Source organism: Rattus norvegicus, chromosome 3 (genome assembly GCF_021556685.1).
Source record: "Rattus norvegicus strain SHRSP/BbbUtx chromosome 3, alternate assembly SHRSP_T2T, whole genome shotgun sequence".
Taxonomy (NCBI): domain Eukaryota; kingdom Metazoa; phylum Chordata; class Mammalia; order Rodentia; family Muridae; genus Rattus; species Rattus norvegicus.
In genome coordinates, this window is record NC_141536.1 from 75,773,900 (window position 1) to 75,791,342 (window position 17,443).

The following is a 17,443-nucleotide window of genomic DNA, read 5'->3' on the forward strand; positions in this document are numbered from 1 at the left end:
GGCATGGCTTACAACCAATGGCTTCCCCACGTGTTGTTGTTTTTTTTTTTTTTTTCCTAACCCTGTACAAATCACACAGCCTCACAGTCATTGCTGGCAGATATTCCAAAGTATTCCTCTTCTCCCTCCCCTCCCCATTGGCTAAAAGAGAAAATTCTCAAGAGACGCATGTAATATCTCTAGAGATTACAGTAAACCTTCCAGACCTACCAGGATCTCCGAGCTGTCCCCTAAGTCCCCTCCTTCCCCTGCATCGACACGTCTGAGGCTCTAGTCTCTGTTTGCCAACACCCAGGCCTCTCTGGCCTGCCTAGCTGCATCCTGGCTGGGCTTCTGCTACTCACAGGCCACTCTTCTGAGCACATTCCTACCCAGTCGCCCCTCAGGGTAGGGGGTTTGCGGTCCTCTACTATCTTCTGTAAACACTTGGATAAAAGAGCTTTGCATACAGAGTCATGAATCCGTCAAAACCACTCCCGCTACTGCCTTTCCCTCAGCCTTCACACCCTAAGTCTGTCATCTGCCTTTCTGACCAAGGCATCTCCTCAACTGAAGTGTCCTCCCTGATCCCCTTCCACACCGTCTTCATGAATCCAAGACGTATCATCCTCTAGAGTGACTTCAGATCCTCCCTTGGGACTGAATGTTAGAATCACGCTTCACCTCACAATGTCCGTAGAGTACGCAGCAGAATGGACAGCAGCCATGCACCACCCATGCAGTAGCCCTGTCCCCTTTCCAAGAAGCACTCAACATTCTTGGGGGTAGGAGCTGCTAGTCATCCACATGAAAGTCAAGGGACGCCAGTTCCCTTACCAAGCACAGCCATTCAGCAAGCGGACACACAACATCTACCTGGGGACTTTGACTTCCAGGACACAAATTGATCTAGGGTGGCCTAGCACCTCCTGGATACCAGCTTGTTTTCTGCCCTTGTTCCTCTGGTCTTGACCCTCACTCCCTCGGTCTGTTGACCTAGGATGGTGTTTCAAAATATTTTCTGCTAAGACACACCAAGCCAGTGCACACCGAGTCTCTGAGAACACGAAGCTCTAGTGCCTGAGCTCAAAGGGACCAAGGAAGACGCTTCTACACACGTTTATCCCAATCCCCCATCCAAGAGCAGGAACCGTATCGCATCATGAGCACTGATCACAAAAGTTTCCAGACACTGAACTCACAGAGTGAGGGTGCCTGTGAACCACACCTAATGACAGCAATGTGAATGTCAGCAAGGGTCTTGACAAAAAAGTCGACATACACCTCAAGGGCCAGTCAAAACCAGAAACACGCTGGCAGACAGCAAAGACAGATGTGAGGAGGCACCCAGCATCCACACCGTCCCTTGCCCAATGCTTTGCTGAGCATCTTAAAAGATAAACTGTGGTCACAGAGGTACAGAGAAACCCAGTGCCACGGCTCCACCCAAAACCTCTCTCAGGAAGATCCTTTTAATAATGGAACTAGCTGCTAAGCAAGAAATAATCCAGATATGGAATCACAAAAGATAAAACTTTATAAAACTCAGGCTGAGTCCATTTCATAAAAATCAACCTACTTGTTTTAAACACTTTGTTCCCAGGCTGTCCTTCTGTGCCATCTGCTGCTTGAGAATAAATGGTGACTTTGTACTGAGTATCAGGCTTTAGCTCAGTGAGCAAGACCTCTGTGAGGGAGGGATCCCGGGCAGAGGGTGGGTCTGCAGAGGCAAGAGAATTCTTATGTAGTTGGGATATGTTGGCCACTGGGCTTCCCTCGGTGCCATTGGCATCTGCTTCAAACACAGGAGGCAAAGACATTAACCACAAGAACACATCCCCCACCTTTCACCACCCTATCCCATAGGATGACACATCCAACAGGGCCCACAGTTGGTACTCCATAAATATCTGTTCTCTGCCGCCTCCTGAGAAAGATCTGGTTCCCTGAAAAGAACCAGATACTTCACTTTGTATTACTCCGTAACACCACAGCTATTTTATAGTTTTCTTTGAGCTCTGATATGCTGAACCATTCTCCTTTCCTTGGGAAGCATCTTCTGCCATCCCACCATGGCAGTCTCCCTCAGACTGCTCTGAGATAGGAAGAGCTCATGTCCACTTCGCCTTGAACTATGTGGGAGGGGTGCTCCCTGAGAGGCAACCAGACACAGACACCAAATCAGGAGAAAGAGTTGAGAGTGGCCTATCTCCTGAAGGCCTCACTACCTGTCGTGGGCCATAAATTACCTTTCAGTCTTAGCACTCAGCATCTGGTTTCTGATTCTAATACGTAATCTGTATCTTCGTTGCCTTGGTGTAAAATGGAGATTTAGTCTCTCCTCTTCCTCATCTCACAGTTACCAGAGGAATCCACTGCTACAGAGTCTACAATTGACTTCTCTAAAGAAAGCACAAAAGACATCTGCTGGGTTTGCCTACTAAGGATCCCTCTCCTCAATGGGGGAACTGATTTGGTCATCCACTGTTTAACACCTGTCACTGTTCAGCCGATGTGAAAGGTGAAAAGGCCTATCGACCTTCCAGTCCCCAAGTACCACACTGAGCCCTGTGTTGACTTGTAAACTAGGAGCCCTCCTCCTCACTAAGGTATGAGACCACACAACACTGTGGCAGGGCAGTCTACCAGCAGTTCTCAAACCCTACACAAACATACACCAGTAAATGATAAAAATCAAAACCGGATACATAATTGCGTAACTCACCCGAGACGCCTTCTGTGACCCATAAGTCATGCTGGGTCTCATTCGATCCTTGGACAGCCAAGCTCTTATGGGTCCCCGGCTTCAGATCTGAAATACCACCTGATGAATTTGTGGTCAGCTCTACAATCTGCATCCGGTAAGAAGCGGTGCCGTTTGCATTGCTCCAGGCGAGAAGAGCCTGTGTCACACCGATGTAGGCGACTTGGAGATCCGACACTGGCCAGGGCTCTGTTTCAAAAACACACAGTGGGAATTAGTGGGAAAGGCCTCTGAAGCCATCTTCCTTAGGTCACTGCCTAAGTGACCCACTAAATACGTGCCTTTCATATCAGAGCCTAAACCTCCCCATGACATCACAGAGGCAGGGAACAAACACCATTAGAAAACTCGAGAAGAGGGCTGGAGAGATAGCTCAGTGGTTAAGAACACCGACTGCTCTTCCTGAGGTCCTGAGTTCAAATCCCAGCAACCACATGGTGGCTCACAACCATCTGTAATGAGATCTGATGCCCTCTTCTGGTGTGTCTGAAGGCAGCTACAGTGTACTCATATACAATAAAATAAAAATCTTAAAAAAATAAATTTAAAAAAAAAAAAAAAAAAAAAGAAAACTCGAGAAGAGAAACCTTGAAACCCGAACTGCTCACATTCTGCATCACTGTTCAAGATTGCTCAAATTCCCAACAGGAATTTGAAGTTCTTCTTAAAATACCCCTCTACACAGTGGCATTTAACTGTGTTAATTTTAGACACTGAAAATAAAGGATCAAACAAATGACTATTTCTAAATCTGGAAGCTTCCGTTCAACTAATGCAAACAATATTTTATGCCCAGGCCCTTCCATCACCTTATTGCCTGATGGCGACATAATTTAAACCAATTCAGCTAAAAGGACATACACTCCCTTCTGTTTTTGCCGCCTTTTTACTGCTTGTTTAGTTGGTTTCACTATGTAGCCCAGGCTGGGCTCAGACTTGCAACAGACTCCGCACCACTGCTTCGTGAGTATTAGGGTTAGAAACACATCCTGCAGCACCCAGCATCTCTCCCTTTGCTTTGTGCTCTGAAAACAGGGAGAGCAGGGGACGCAGGATGACTAAGCTCGAGAGCATCAGCTGCTGGTGTGTGCCGTGAGGAGACCAGAATACAGACAAGCACACAAAGGCAAAGTTGGCGGAGCTTCGAACAGAGAAGAACCCTGCCTGCGGCCTGCAGAGGGCCGGCTGCGAAGATGCTGGATAAGTGACTCTAAGGCAGCCCCCAGCTCTGACACAACTGGTCATTGATTTGACTTCTCATGTCAGACTTCTCACGTCAGACGTTTCAGACACAAATCAGGTCACTGGTGGTTGGTTTTGTATTTAATCTGGGATTACAGGGAGGCCTCCATGCCCACCCAGGATTTACCAAGCTGGTGCTGAGGATCCAAAGTCTGGTTCTCACACTTGCACAGTAAGCCCTTTATATACTGAACCATCTCTCCAACCCCAGGGGTATGTGTGTGTGTCTGTGTCTGTGTGTCTGTGTGTGTGTCTGTGTGTCTGTGTGTGTGTCTGTGTGTCTGTGTGTGTGTCTGTCTGTGTGCCTGTGTGTCTGTGTGTCTGTGTGTCTGTGTGTGTGTCTGTGTGTGTGTCTGTGTGTGTGTCTGTGTCTGTGTGCCTGTGTGTCTGTGTGTCTGTGTGTCTGTGTATGTATCTGTGTGTGTGTCTGTGTGTGTGTCTGTGTATGTTTGTGTGTGTGTCTGTGTGTCTGTGTATCTGTGTCTATGTGTCTGTGTGTGTGTCTGTGTGTGTGTCTATGTGTGTGTGTCTATGTGTCTGTGTGTGTGTCTGTGTGTGTGTCTATGTGTGTGTGTCTATGTGTCTGTGTGTCTGTGTGTCTGTGTCTGTGTACCTGTGTGTATGTGTGTGTGTGTGTGTGTGTGTGTGTGTGTGTGTCTGTGTGCCTGTCTGTGTGTGGGGGGTGCTGCTGACCACAGAGAGTTGAAGTAGGGTCAAACTCTATACTGATGAGCTACATCTCCCGCTCTCTTTGTCTTTATACTAAAGAATTTAACATCAATAAACCACACAATTTAATGGATCCTGGTGACTGTATGGATATCACGGACCTTCTAGCGGCTAGACTCTGGCTCTCCAGGTTCCAGTCCCATCACTCTTGATGCCAGGACTATGGGATCTTAGAAGAAATTTAACTTTCCCATGCCACAGGTTTCCCCTTCAGCCCTCGGGCTTCATGGGGACAAGATAATGTTGTTCATACATAGTGTCTGATATGATCTTTTCCACAGAGTCCTGTCCTGTGACCTCCAAACCTCCCTCCTCACCTCCCCAGGCCACTGCTGTAGCCACCAGCCCTGTTTACCTTGTCCCTTACCTGTTGTGATATTTTTGTATGTGGGCTTTCCTGAGGTCTCATTGACTGTTCCCAAGGTGATGGAGAATTTGTAGGAAGTAGCTGGGCTTAAGCCTGTGATGTTAAATGATGTCTGGTTTTTAACAGTATACCGCAGCGTGTTTCCCTCATTTATCTTATATTCTGAAGTGGCTGAATCATTGTGTTTCCACGTTAATACCACACTGGTAGGGCTGGTGACAGCTTCAACGTCAAATACAGGACTGGGCGTTACTTAAATGAAGAGAGAGGAGAGAGAAAGAGTGGGATTAATCATATGTGACAAATTAATAAATGTAAGAATAAAGTCCATCTTGTTGGCTCTCAATTTTATTTCTCTTGGTTTGCCTCTTTGACTCCCCTGAATATATACACACTGCGCATGAGTGCGTGTTCCTGAAACTGAAGACAAAGTAAACAGACGGAGGCCATGTTGGCCATGAGTTTAAACCTTGACATAAACTGACACAAAGAGATCTAAAATGCAAAATGAGTCTTGGAAAACCACCCATAAAAATCTATTCTACCCACTGAGTGACTTGGTTTGAGCCCCTTTGAAACTCGATCTTAACTCTAATGTACCAACTGTACATTAACCATCACTAAACCATCGTGACACTATAGACAAGGTCAATATATTAAGACAACTCAATCCTACTCACCCTGGTCATAAAATTTTATTCAAAATCATTTCAACTCTCTGAATATCCCTGTACAAGGCCAAATATGTTAGACTCCAAACCAATGGAAGCCATGTGGTTATTCACAGTCATACTAGCAAGTGAAGTGGACTTGGTTAGCCCAAGATGGAGGAGCAATGACCAGGAACAGTAAATACAAGGTAAGTCCTTATTCTCAGGGTGCTGGAGAAGCCACTGCTGTAGTCCTCTCAGCATGACCTGGGCGCTGTGCCTCACCTGGAGGAGGTGCAAATTCACCCAGTCCATAGAAAGGGTTGGAAGAGGAGCAAAGAAAAATTAAACACTTCAGGGATAATCTGCTGCACCCCTTCAGGCATTGAGTTTCTTCTCTAAATTGACAGGTTCACATATCACTGGGTGCCACCATTTACAATCAATGACAATGGCCGTGAGGAGAAAGTGGTAACAGCTACATCAGAGGAGGTGGCGAGATGAGCAGCACCCCGGAGGGTAGTTAGCAATGTCCCAGCCTTGGTACCAGGTGCTAAGTGTGCACATGCCGCTCACTCTTCCCATCTGCAGGACGATGGCTATGGCCCCAATCTCAGTAGCAAAAGTCTATGCTAAGACCTAACTTGGTTGTTGTTTTTTTTTAATTCATACAGAGAACCTGAGCAACATGGGGAAATAGACTCCTGCATTTCAATAGTCATGGGAGGAGGTACATTTTTACTAAATGTTTCCTCTTCATTTACTGAAATAATACTGTAGATTTTGTCTATTAATGCAGCATTATCACATAGGCCTGTGTCCTGTCCGTATGCTGAGTCATCCTTAAATCCCTGGGAGGGATCTCACCTGATCACACTGAAGGGTCTTCAGTGTGCTGTTGAATTGGGTTTCTGGTCTTTCAAGGAGGAACTGACAAAGTCATTTACTCATACAAACCTCCTCTTAGAACAGCTCTTTGCCATATCCTGTGTGTTTTGAAATATGGTCTTTCCGTTTTTTCTCAAATGTTTGAATTCCTTTTCTTTCTTCTTGCATTACTGGTTATGTGAGCACATGCTGCTAGTTTCCAAATGTGTGTAGTTCCCAGGGTTTGTAATAACTGATTTCTAAGTTTTACTTTACTGTGAAAGATACTTACATCTAGAGCTACCTGAATACTCCTGAGATGTATTGTGTAGCCTAAAATAGGTCTATCCCAGACAGTGCTCTATCCCCAGTGGAGAAGAATGTGTATTTGCAACGACAGGAGAAAATACTTGGACGTGTCTCATAGGTCTCTTCGGTACATACTGCGATTGGAACTCAGTCCTTCTTTCTTACATCAGCGCTATGTGCAGTTGAAGCTGGGGTTCACAACTCAGGACCCTTCTGAATTTCTCACCCTTCAATTTCTCACCCTGTCACCTGTCACAGGAGGGTAATTAAGCCTTAATCTAGAAATCAGTTCTGGAGGGCTGCATCTAAATCCTGCTCCCTATATGCTATAGGCTAAATTGTGTCATCGCCCAAATCCATACATTAAAGTAGTAAATGTGTGTGTACTTGCAAAACAGCATGTCAAGGAGTTAAGTTCAAATGAGGTCATGAGAGTGGGGGGTCCCTCTCCTTAAAAGTGCCATCCTTGTAAGAAGAGCAGATTAGTCCATAGGCACAGGGGCTGGAGGGGGCCCCATGAGGACACAAGAGAAGACAGCTACCTGTGTGCTCAGAGAAGGTAACTGTGGGAAGAGAGAATGTGTATAATGGCCATGAAGGAACCCAGCAGACTAATGCAGGGCCCTTCCTGTGGCTCCAGAAGTCCTGAGCTCCCAGGAAACGCCTTCTAGAATAGCTCGGGAGTTTTGTTCCTGCCACTGAGCATTCAAAACACTCCACCCTCTGAGCTAGAGTGCACTAGAGATGAAATTCTGCAGAGCTCCAGCTCCCTCCCAGCTTATCTCTCAGGCTGATTCACAGGAGAGACAGTGCCTGTGTGGGCTCCCCATTGTTTGTGATAGTTCTGCATAATTACTGCTATTAACAAAGATTTGCCTCATTAGAAGGGTTCAGTAAGTTCTGCCCTCTTTGTAAAACACTGTGAGACCAAGTCGATCATTTTATCTCAGTGATCCCTAGGCTTTGCGTTGTTTTGGGGGTTTGGTTTGGTTTGGCTTGGTTTGGTTTGGCTTGGCTTGGCTTGGCTTGGCTTTGCAGGAAAAGAAAAAAAGTTCCTGAATTTTAGGGACACACACTAGCATTTTTTCCCAAAAATATACTTTTTTTTAAGTACTAACTACTATAACTACTATAGAAACAGTAAGGTCTTGGTCCCAGAATGGTGCTTTTAGCTGGATGTGTTTGGCTATGTAAACCAAATATGATAATATTAGGCAGGCATCTGTGTTTATCTTGTCTTCCTACAGACCAGGGAAAGCAGCACCCAGCTACAACTGAGACTCAGGCCTCCACACAGCACTGGGGGGGCCAAGAGGAAAGGAACTTTATACTGATTCACTGTTCTAAGGATGCCAGACCTCATATGTATCAGGCAAGTGCCCAGCCATGAGCTATAGACCCACTCCCAGGATAACACTCAAAATCAAAAGACACAGGAGGCTGCCTCTGCTTTCGAAGAATTTGTATAATTCCACAACACCATATTGTAAGGGTAGCAAGACAGCAACACAAGAAAGGGCTTGTAAAATATCACATGAAATAGAAATACACAGTATTACAGTTTCAACACATGTATCTCACCCATGGGTGTAGGCTGGCAAAAGAAAAATCACAGGAAGTTCAATGTATTTATGAACTGGTGGCTTAACTATGTCCCTCAGGCTGCCCCCAAACTACCACCCAGGAGTTGGAAATACATCACCAACATTCAGTTGGGAAAACAAAAGATGTTTATAGTTGTAGTTAAACAACTTTACATTCTCTCTTCATTCGATTTCTAAGGGGGAAAAACGGAAAGTACACGGTTTGGGGGGTTTTGGTTTGTTGTATTTCTGTATACATTGATGTCCTGCCTGCAGGCCTGAGCAAGGATACCAGATCCTCTAGAACTCAAGCTATAGACAGCTGTGAGCTGTCATTGGGAACCAAACTCGGCTCCTCTGGAAGAGCAGCCAGTGCTCTTAACCACAAGCCCCCTAAGTACGCTTTTGATACATTTTTTTCCCTGTGATTTTTTTTTCCCCAGTGATATTTTTTCCCAGTTTATGCCACTAGTGTAGCTCTGTGTCCACTAGGGGGCAGTAACAATACAAGAATGGAAAGGAGCAAGGTACTCACCCGCACCTGCGCACACAACCTGTAACGGAAAAGAAAAGGGAAGTCAGCAGATTCATTCGGCCGTGAAAATGCAAATCAGAAACAAAGCAGTTGAGGACTTAATATTGGGGGTGGGTGTTGAGTGCATGGAAGGTTGATGGCCGTGGATAGGGCGTCTTTGGGCTTTAAATACAGGGAAAACACAAGTCAACTAAGAAAGATTAACTGGGCTGCTGACTACTTAAACCCAGTGTTTTTCACAGTGCTCCCTCCTGCCCCTGTGAGGTGAACTGACAGAAGGATGCAGAAGGAAATGCAGACCTGTACAAGCTTTTCCCTGTAGCCATGCCCAGGGCCAGCCTACTGTTAAAGCCATGGCTGAAATGCAGTCAAAGGGTTTGGGACCTCTCACTATACAATACTCCCTTTTTCAGTCTATCAGTAGAGGGCATCAGTTCTTAATTATCTGGTATGCAGCTTTGGAAAGAAGCAAAACTTGAGGCCTTACAGATTTAGTTAACCATTTTAGTCTTCCGTTAGGGGGAGAGGGAGTCCCTTCAGCGGTATTCACGATCATTCAGACCATACGTTATTTCCCCAAAGCCTAATGTAATTCAAGGCTGCATGTCCCATTGTTTCTTAAATACATGCTTTTGGTGATTGGAATTTCCAAAGCACGGTGATTGAGAAAAAGAAAATAATCAAAAGGAGGAGAAATGCCCCCACAATTGCCCACCACAGTTAGAATAAAAATCCACCCTTAACTACCCAGCAGGCTCCTCTAATCTTGGTGACACTCATATTCTTGGAGCCAATTTCCCCTTAGGACCCTAAACACATTTATTCCCTCTCACAAAATCACAGGGCCCCAAAACTTACTTATTTCCTAGGGCCTGACCCAAAATGCCACCGCTTAAGAAGTCTCTTCAGTAACCACCCAGGAAAATGAGACCACCCTAACTCTGTCACCACTGTCTCCTCCACAGGAGCAGAAGCACAGTGCATACAATAGGCACTCAATGAGTGCCACAAAAAAAGAACTCGTTAGCTGAGGAGGAGGAACAGAGTCCCCAAGGTCCCCCAAAACTTTCCACTGCCTCGTCTCTCAGAATTAACCTTTCTCAGCTCATCTGAGGAGTGCCAGCTGCTACTGCCCCTCAGGCCAGACAATATGTCAACCAATACAGTTTATTATGGACCAAGGGGAGGGAGGAAAACAGAAGAGTCCATGGCCAGCACAAAGGAGCAAGTGTACTGTACCTAGTACTTAAAAGCCAAGTTCAAAACCTCCACTCTTTAGGATGGTGACTTCTGGCACCTGCCTGTGGTCTATCTCCCCTTGGTATCAATACACTAATGCGCCTCCTAGAACCCATTCATCTAAGGACCACCAGAAACCATCAGAGACCTGCATCCTGCCCTCTGATGGTTTGCCATTGGAGGGTCATGAGTCTAAAAGAAACTCCAGTCAGAGAGCACTATCGCAAATATTCCAGCAGGAAGCACCTACAAGGGCCAAGCACACCTCTGAAGAGCCTCCCTCGCTATCCAGAGAAAGAGGACAGCAGCAGCCATGCCCTCAGAGACAGGTAAACAGGACTGCCTGCAAAAGCAGGCAAGGGTACCCGCAAAAGCAGAGCACGGTGCCTCAAGATCTTTGTCATGTGTCCCCTTAAGTCACCTTAAGGGGCAAGGACCATCTGTTGGAGAAAAAGGAAATCACAGCTCTGAGTCGCTGTGCTCAGCAAGTGGAAGTGAATTCAGTCAGAGCGCTGGCCGCCAGGCTCTGTTCAAAATGCTCTCAGACACAAACTGAGTCTTCCAAACAGCTCATTAGTAAGGAGGTGAATAGCGGGGCCTGGATTTGAACCATGATACTCAGACTACAGAGTCCCTGTGTTGAACCACAGCTCTGCCACCTTCTAAGTGGAGAAAATGCTAGGGATTAGTGAAGATTTAAAAATTAATTATAAAAGATACTATATGCTTTAAATATAAAAGATATTACATGCTTTAAATATAAAAGATATTACATACTTATGTTACTTCCCTATCAATTATTTAAAAAAAAAAAAGTTCCCTGTGTTCTGAGACAGGCCAGGCCAGATTTCTCCTCTGAACCCTCCCAGATGTCCCTGTGCCACAAACAAGGCAACCCAGGTGAGTCTCTTTGGAGCTCATGGTAAAGCAATGGCCACTTCAAAAGCACACGGTTAGCTATCAACTTTTTGCCAACCTCCCTCTCTACCTTTCCCCTCTCACCCTCACCTCCTCGGACCTGACTTCCAAATAATGTCAGCTTGGAATGTTTGCTTGGAAGCCATAGGCACTAAGACCCAGCCAAGCAAAGGGGTATCAAGGGCTACTACAGTGCTGCCGTGGTGGATTTCATGGGCTCTGCCTGTGATGCCTGTGGCTTCGGCAACACTTTGAAGATCACCTATCTGTTGAGATAGCTCCAGGAAGTGGATAAGCCGACCTTGAACCTTGAACTAAGTCGACCAGTAATCCAGACTCCTTTCCAGGGGAGAGCTGACCACGCAACTACCTGCTTTTGCACCGCCCGTTAACTAGAACAAGTTACGCTGGTTCACAGAACAAAGTAAGGTTCACTGACTTTCACTTAACCTGCAACTGCACGCAAGAATCCTGAGAGGCCAATGGCTCCTCTTCTGGGATCGGCTCAGGTTAACGGATGGCACAGTCAGGACCCCAGTCTCTTTGACAAACCAGATAAAAAACACCCGTAAATAGCACCTGTGAGATACCTGGACAGGTGGGCACTTCATGCATACTTTAAAAAAAAAATGCCACCAACAGAAGGTCCATTCTTCCAAACAGAAGGAAAAGCCTGTGGGAAGCCTGATGCGAGATGATAGGAGATGGGTTCCCAGGCACAAAAAAAAAAAAGTACACCAAGGTTACCTGCAGGAAGGGAGTCTGGGAACCATGGGTCCTGCTGCTCCTGGAGGAGGAGGGGAGACTTTCCTCCCTCTGGTACCCCCACATCAGTCTCCACACCCAGGGAAAGCAGTAAGCATTCCTCAGGTCCTACATCGAGTCCTCCCCATGCCCTTGCCCAGATGGCTGTGGTGGCAACAAAAATAAGAATCTCCATCCACAGAGAAGGACCGGGCGCTCGGGTTACACAGCCCAAGGGTCTGAGCATGCCCAAGGGGAGAAAGCCTGGAGAGAGATGCTGCCGACTGGAGGCAGGACCAAAACTTTCCCTACTTCCCTCTGGACAGAAATTAAAGTAGACGATGAAGTACCAGAGACAAGCTCGAGATGGAAGCATGCCCCTCCCCCAGCCTTCCCCTGGTAACCTAGGAGAGCTGTTATACAGAGGACTAGGGAGTTCGACCTAGGGCTTAGGACTCAAGGGGCACCAGACGTCACAGCCCTGCACCAGGGAGCTGTTGACGGTGTTGCAGAAGTACTATTCCCACAGCCAAAAGGGAAAATGTACCCACTGACTACATCAGGTCTATACAACAGAAAATCACCAGATCAAAAAGAGGAACGGGGGCACTGACTCCTGATACATGGATGAATCTCAAAAAAGGTGGTATTACAGGAAAGAGGCCAGACACATGACCCGACATAGTTCATTTATATAAAATATCCAGAACAGAGACTCACAGAAGCGGAACACAGGCCAGGAGCCATGGGGGCTGGAAAGGGAAGAGGCCTGGTTACACACGAACCCAATCTGTGGGTTTCTTTACGGGTGATTCTAAATGAGGAGAACTGAGAGATGCAGTCGCACAATAGGCTGGATGCGCTAAATGCCGCTGAAACGCACTTCCAAACAGTTCCTCTCACTATTGAATAGAGTCTCGGGTTTTGCTCAGTCCCTCTCCACCGTGCTCAAGGGAGGAGGGAAAGGAAGCTTTGTGGAGGAAAAGAAGGGGAAGAAGAATAAGAGAAGGAACTCTGAATTCTTCCTGCTCTGCAACCAGGCTAGCAGACCTCACTGGGAACATGGATCTGAACCCTTCAAATTCTCCCCAAAGCTACATGACAACACCACACACCAAAATAGACCCTTTCGCTCCTCCTCTCCCCCCCACTTCTCTGGTGTAAGTTCCCCATCATCCCAGTCTCCCAAGCTATAAGCTTTGGAACCCCTAAATGCACCTCTACACACACACCCTTCTTCCTGGATCACTCGTGGCTCTGATCCTCACTTCCATGCTGTGCTCTGTCCTTATAATCTGAGGTCCATAGAGCAGGGGCAGCTGCACCTTAGGCCTGCAAAGGCTTGTGGCCTTCAAAACCTCCCAAGACAGCATCCATATGCAAAACTAACGAGAGCCAGGACAGGCGGCTATCTGCTGCCGTTTGTTTCTGTTCTGTCATACTATGGCTATGACTCTATACAGAACCCTCTATTTGGAATACAAAACAGAACAACGCCTAAAGCAGGGCCTTCTGTGAGAGTGGATGGGGCCGTGGCAAAGCTACAGCAGTGTGCAAGAACCCTGGAGGTCCACAGCTAGAAAGAAAGCTGAGGTGACTGCCTCTCCCATCTCCACTGTCAGTAGGAAAACAGAAGTCGAGGGCACCCCGGCATAGTTCACAGAGGTAAGCCTCCTCCTGGGGTGCACATAGGTGGACAGGGGTCAGTTGGGGCACGGAGAAAATAACCCAGGCTCATCTTCTGGGTGAGAGCCCAGCCCAGCAGAGTCGAGAAGTTTGGGTTCAAGCTGTGTGTGGTAGCAGCATATGCCTTTAATCCAAACACTTGTGAGGCTGAGGGAGGTAGATCTCTGTGAGTTCAAGGCCAGCCTGGTCTACAGAGTGAGTTCTGGGATGGCCTGAGCTACAAAGTGAGATCCCTGTCTTAAAAGATAAAATGATAAATAAGAGAATAATAAAGGGCAGGTCCCACCCCCTGGCCTCTGTCTACGGGATTGAGAGTCTCCCAACACCACTCATTTCCTCAACTAGAAAATAATGAAAGGGCATCTACGACACATGTCCCATGTGTGTTCTCTCAAGATCCAAGCACAGCAAGGGTCCTTGACTCCTGTCAAACCCCAAAGCCACCCTTCCAATTCACCTGATGACCTCTAAGCATTCAGTCCATACCACTCAACTCCCTACCTCAACCCTTGCATGGTGCAGGTCACCAAAGGCCAAGGGGGTGCTTAAGGTGGACCAGACCCACTAAGAGCTCATAAGCCTAAAAAAACTTCAAAGAAAATGGCAGAGCAAGTGAGCAGGATAGGGGAGCCTAGACAAGCAGGTAGACCTCGCCTAAGGACTCTAGAAAATGGTGACTAAGGAAGAGGTCAGGTGATTGATATAATACTCTGTAACGTGTAAAACTGTGGCAGACAACCCCACACAGAGACACCTGGCCCTGTACCTGCTGTAACATTAATCGACTCTCCTCCCAGCCCATCACCGTGCTGTATGTGTGTTACATTTACTATCTCACTGAAAACTTCTGAGACCACAGAGAGCAGACACTATAGTTATCCCCATCTTACAGGTGCTGATAGCACAGCTGGTTCCCCTGGTCCTGTCCCGACGTCACTCAGCTTACATTTGAAGATTTGCACCCCTTCTGCCTGACCCTAGAACCCCTGGCCTTAACTCCAGGAAGCACTATGCAGCCTCATCTACAGGCAGGTCTCAACAGATGCCGGGAAAGCCAAGGTTACAAAGGCCTGGCCTTGCCAGACTGGCGTGGCCTAAGGGACATGTTCTATCAGCTCACTGGGACTGACTGACTGAAGCAGCTTTAGCAAAAGAAACTGAAATCATGGAGCAGCCTGGATTTTAGCAAGTGAGGAGAAAGCAGGTTGTCCATTCTACAGGTCGGGTGTTCAAGGGCGAGTGAAAGGGACTCAAGTACACAACCAGTAAACACTAGACTCTTTATCCTTCTAAAGCCAAGCCCACACACCAGATGACAACAGTTACATTTACTCACTGACGCAATTAACCAAAATGTGAACTGCTTCAAGCAACGTTTAAAATCAAATAGTATTTTATAGGATCTGGAGCAAACTGAGTCAGATTCCGAAAGGCCACCTTCCTTCCTCGCTCTAGCTCGTCTCTTTGTGAATATTATCCAAACACTCCTTGAAATAACAGGCCACAGAAAGGCAAATCCTTGACTTCTGAGAAAAAGCACACTGGCGGGACCTCCCACCAAACACATGCAGCAAGCACCATGGCTGAACGGCCCGGGAGTCAGGGATTACCTGGTGAACTGATCTTAGTACCTGACATTAAATTCCACCATGGAGCCCAAAGGCAGGGCCTGAGCAGGAGAGCAGATAACATGGCAACGATCGGTCATAGTAAGATGAGAACAGGCACAGGTACTCTACCTCTCAGGCAAATAAAGGACTCGTATTTTGATCCTGCCATCCTTAAGGGTCAGCATCACCCATAACTCTACACACTGAAGATTCAAGGTGAAGCTTCAGTGGAGGAAATGGGCACCACCCTTACTGAAAAGCCCAACCGCTTCAAAGCTGGAGGAGGCTGGAGGCACAATGACCTCTTCCACAAGGTACAGAGGAACATGTAGTCAGAGGCCCTACCTGAGAGAAGTCATGTGAACTCTGAGATGCAGAGCTGGGGGAAGCCTTAGAAATCTCGGGCCAGGAGCTTCTGTCAGTATTTTCACCAGAGCTGTTACTGCCGACCCCCCACACACACCCCAAAGGAACCTTATGAATAACACATGAGAACACAATTCCACATCTCATGTCAGTATAATCACGTACGTGTCTGTGCACACCAGATGACAGCAACTAAACTTCAAGTGACCTTTCGATTTTTAAAGTAATCTGAGTTCGAACAGGTCTGCGCTGTATTCATGGTCCACATGCCAATACCCAGGAGGCAGATGCAGGAGGATGGCAAGTTCTGGGACAGCCAAAGGGAATATTCTCCTTGTCTTCTGAGACAGGACAGTTTTAATTTTAAGATTTAGTGCAATAGATACTTGAGCAAATGTTTTCATTTCAATTCCAAACACTCTCAATTCTAGAGACAGTGGGCTTAGGAATTTTTTTAAACAAAACTCAACAATTAATGGAAACTTTAAATGGACTGCAGAGAAGACAAGCTGGAAACTGGTACTTTGCCTGACCAAGGACTTTGTGAAGGTAGAGAGTAGGCCCCACACTCTTTAGCAACTCCACCAAAACATACAGCACTGAGACTGATCACAGATCCCCAAACGTCTTGGAAGGGCTTGGCGTTGCCTCTGCCTAGAGGTTGAGGAGCTCAGCCCTTCCTCTTCATCACACAATAAATCTGGGGTTGCTTAATTGAGGCCTCGTTGTTGAACTTAGCAGTATCTTTTGTTTGACTGATGGTGTTTTGTTCCTTTGTTTTTAAGACAAGTCATGCACAATTTGTAGCCCAGGATGACCCCGAACTTGTCATGCCCCTCCCTTAGCTCTGAAGAGCTGGAGTTATTATATGCAAGGGCCAGGATGCCCAGCTTCCTGCAGTGTTTCTTAAAACTTCACATTTCTTAAAAATCTTAAGGGCAAGGGGAATTGGCTTTTTGTTTTTTTTCATTTAGATATTCGATACCTTTAAAAAAAAAAAAAACTTCTTATCTGGCCACATTTGAGCCATTAGTCAGATCTCGGTGACCCTCTCTGTGGGGTAAGTGCTAAACAGCACCAGCACTGGCAGTGCTGTCACCCCAGTGCTGAGGATAAGCAGCACAGTTGCCAAGCAACACGGTGCCCACACAGCTGGTTTCCTCTACCAAACATGAGCATATGACGGACTGAGAGACAGTAAGGCTCAGATCATTTATTTATGTTTTCAACTGCCTGAAGACATCTGAGCATGTGGCCCTTGACAGCCATGTGCTCTGCAACCCAATGCAAAGGTTATGATCACCAATGAACTGTTTACTTTCTAAGGTCTTCTCTGAGGAAGAGCTTCGGGCCAATGACTTGTCAATGATGTCCACACTGAGAATATAGACTGCACCATTCTCTCTACCCCTCAGCATCTCCTTTATTCCCTAACCTGTTCTCCACCTGTGCAACCAACTCTACTCACAAACACCCCACCACTAACGAAGGAACGAAATGTTGACCTGTTGGTCTTCGGTTGATGACTTAACTCTGGGCCCTCAAACTGGACCACTGAATCCACTCCCTGAGCCCAATCAGTTCTCCCTTGTGCTGCCCAGCTGCTCAAAGTCTGGATAAAAGAAGCTAAGATATAGCATTCACTAGGGCCCCAGGTGCTTAGAGACTGTATGTGTTGCAGTCTATAGCTTCCTGGGTCCATCTCTAATATCCCTCCCCCTTTCTCACAGCTGAACAAGGAATATTCAGGACCCAGCTCAAACTAATGCCTCTGGCTGTCCACAAAGTCTCTCACAGTCCACTCTATCCACAGCCTCCAGGGCTGACCCTATCACAGAAGCCACAGTTGGCATGG

At 46.8% G+C, this 17,443-nt stretch overlaps 1 protein-coding gene across 8 annotated transcripts in view; it reads right to left on the reverse strand.

Annotated features, from left to right (window-relative positions):
• The window catches only part of Ptprj (protein tyrosine phosphatase, receptor type, J), a 155,935-nt gene that overhangs the window by 42,328 nt on the left and 96,164 nt on the right, over positions 1 to 17,443 (reverse strand). The window contains 4 exon segments of one of the 8 annotated variants that reach the window (NM_001399120.1): positions 1,559 to 1,699; positions 2,705 to 2,932; positions 5,082 to 5,330; positions 9,026 to 9,044. In NM_001399120.1, the coding sequence (NP_001386049.1) occupies positions 1,559 to 1,699; positions 2,705 to 2,932; positions 5,082 to 5,330; positions 9,026 to 9,044 (637 nt within the window). 8 annotated transcript variants of the gene reach the window in all.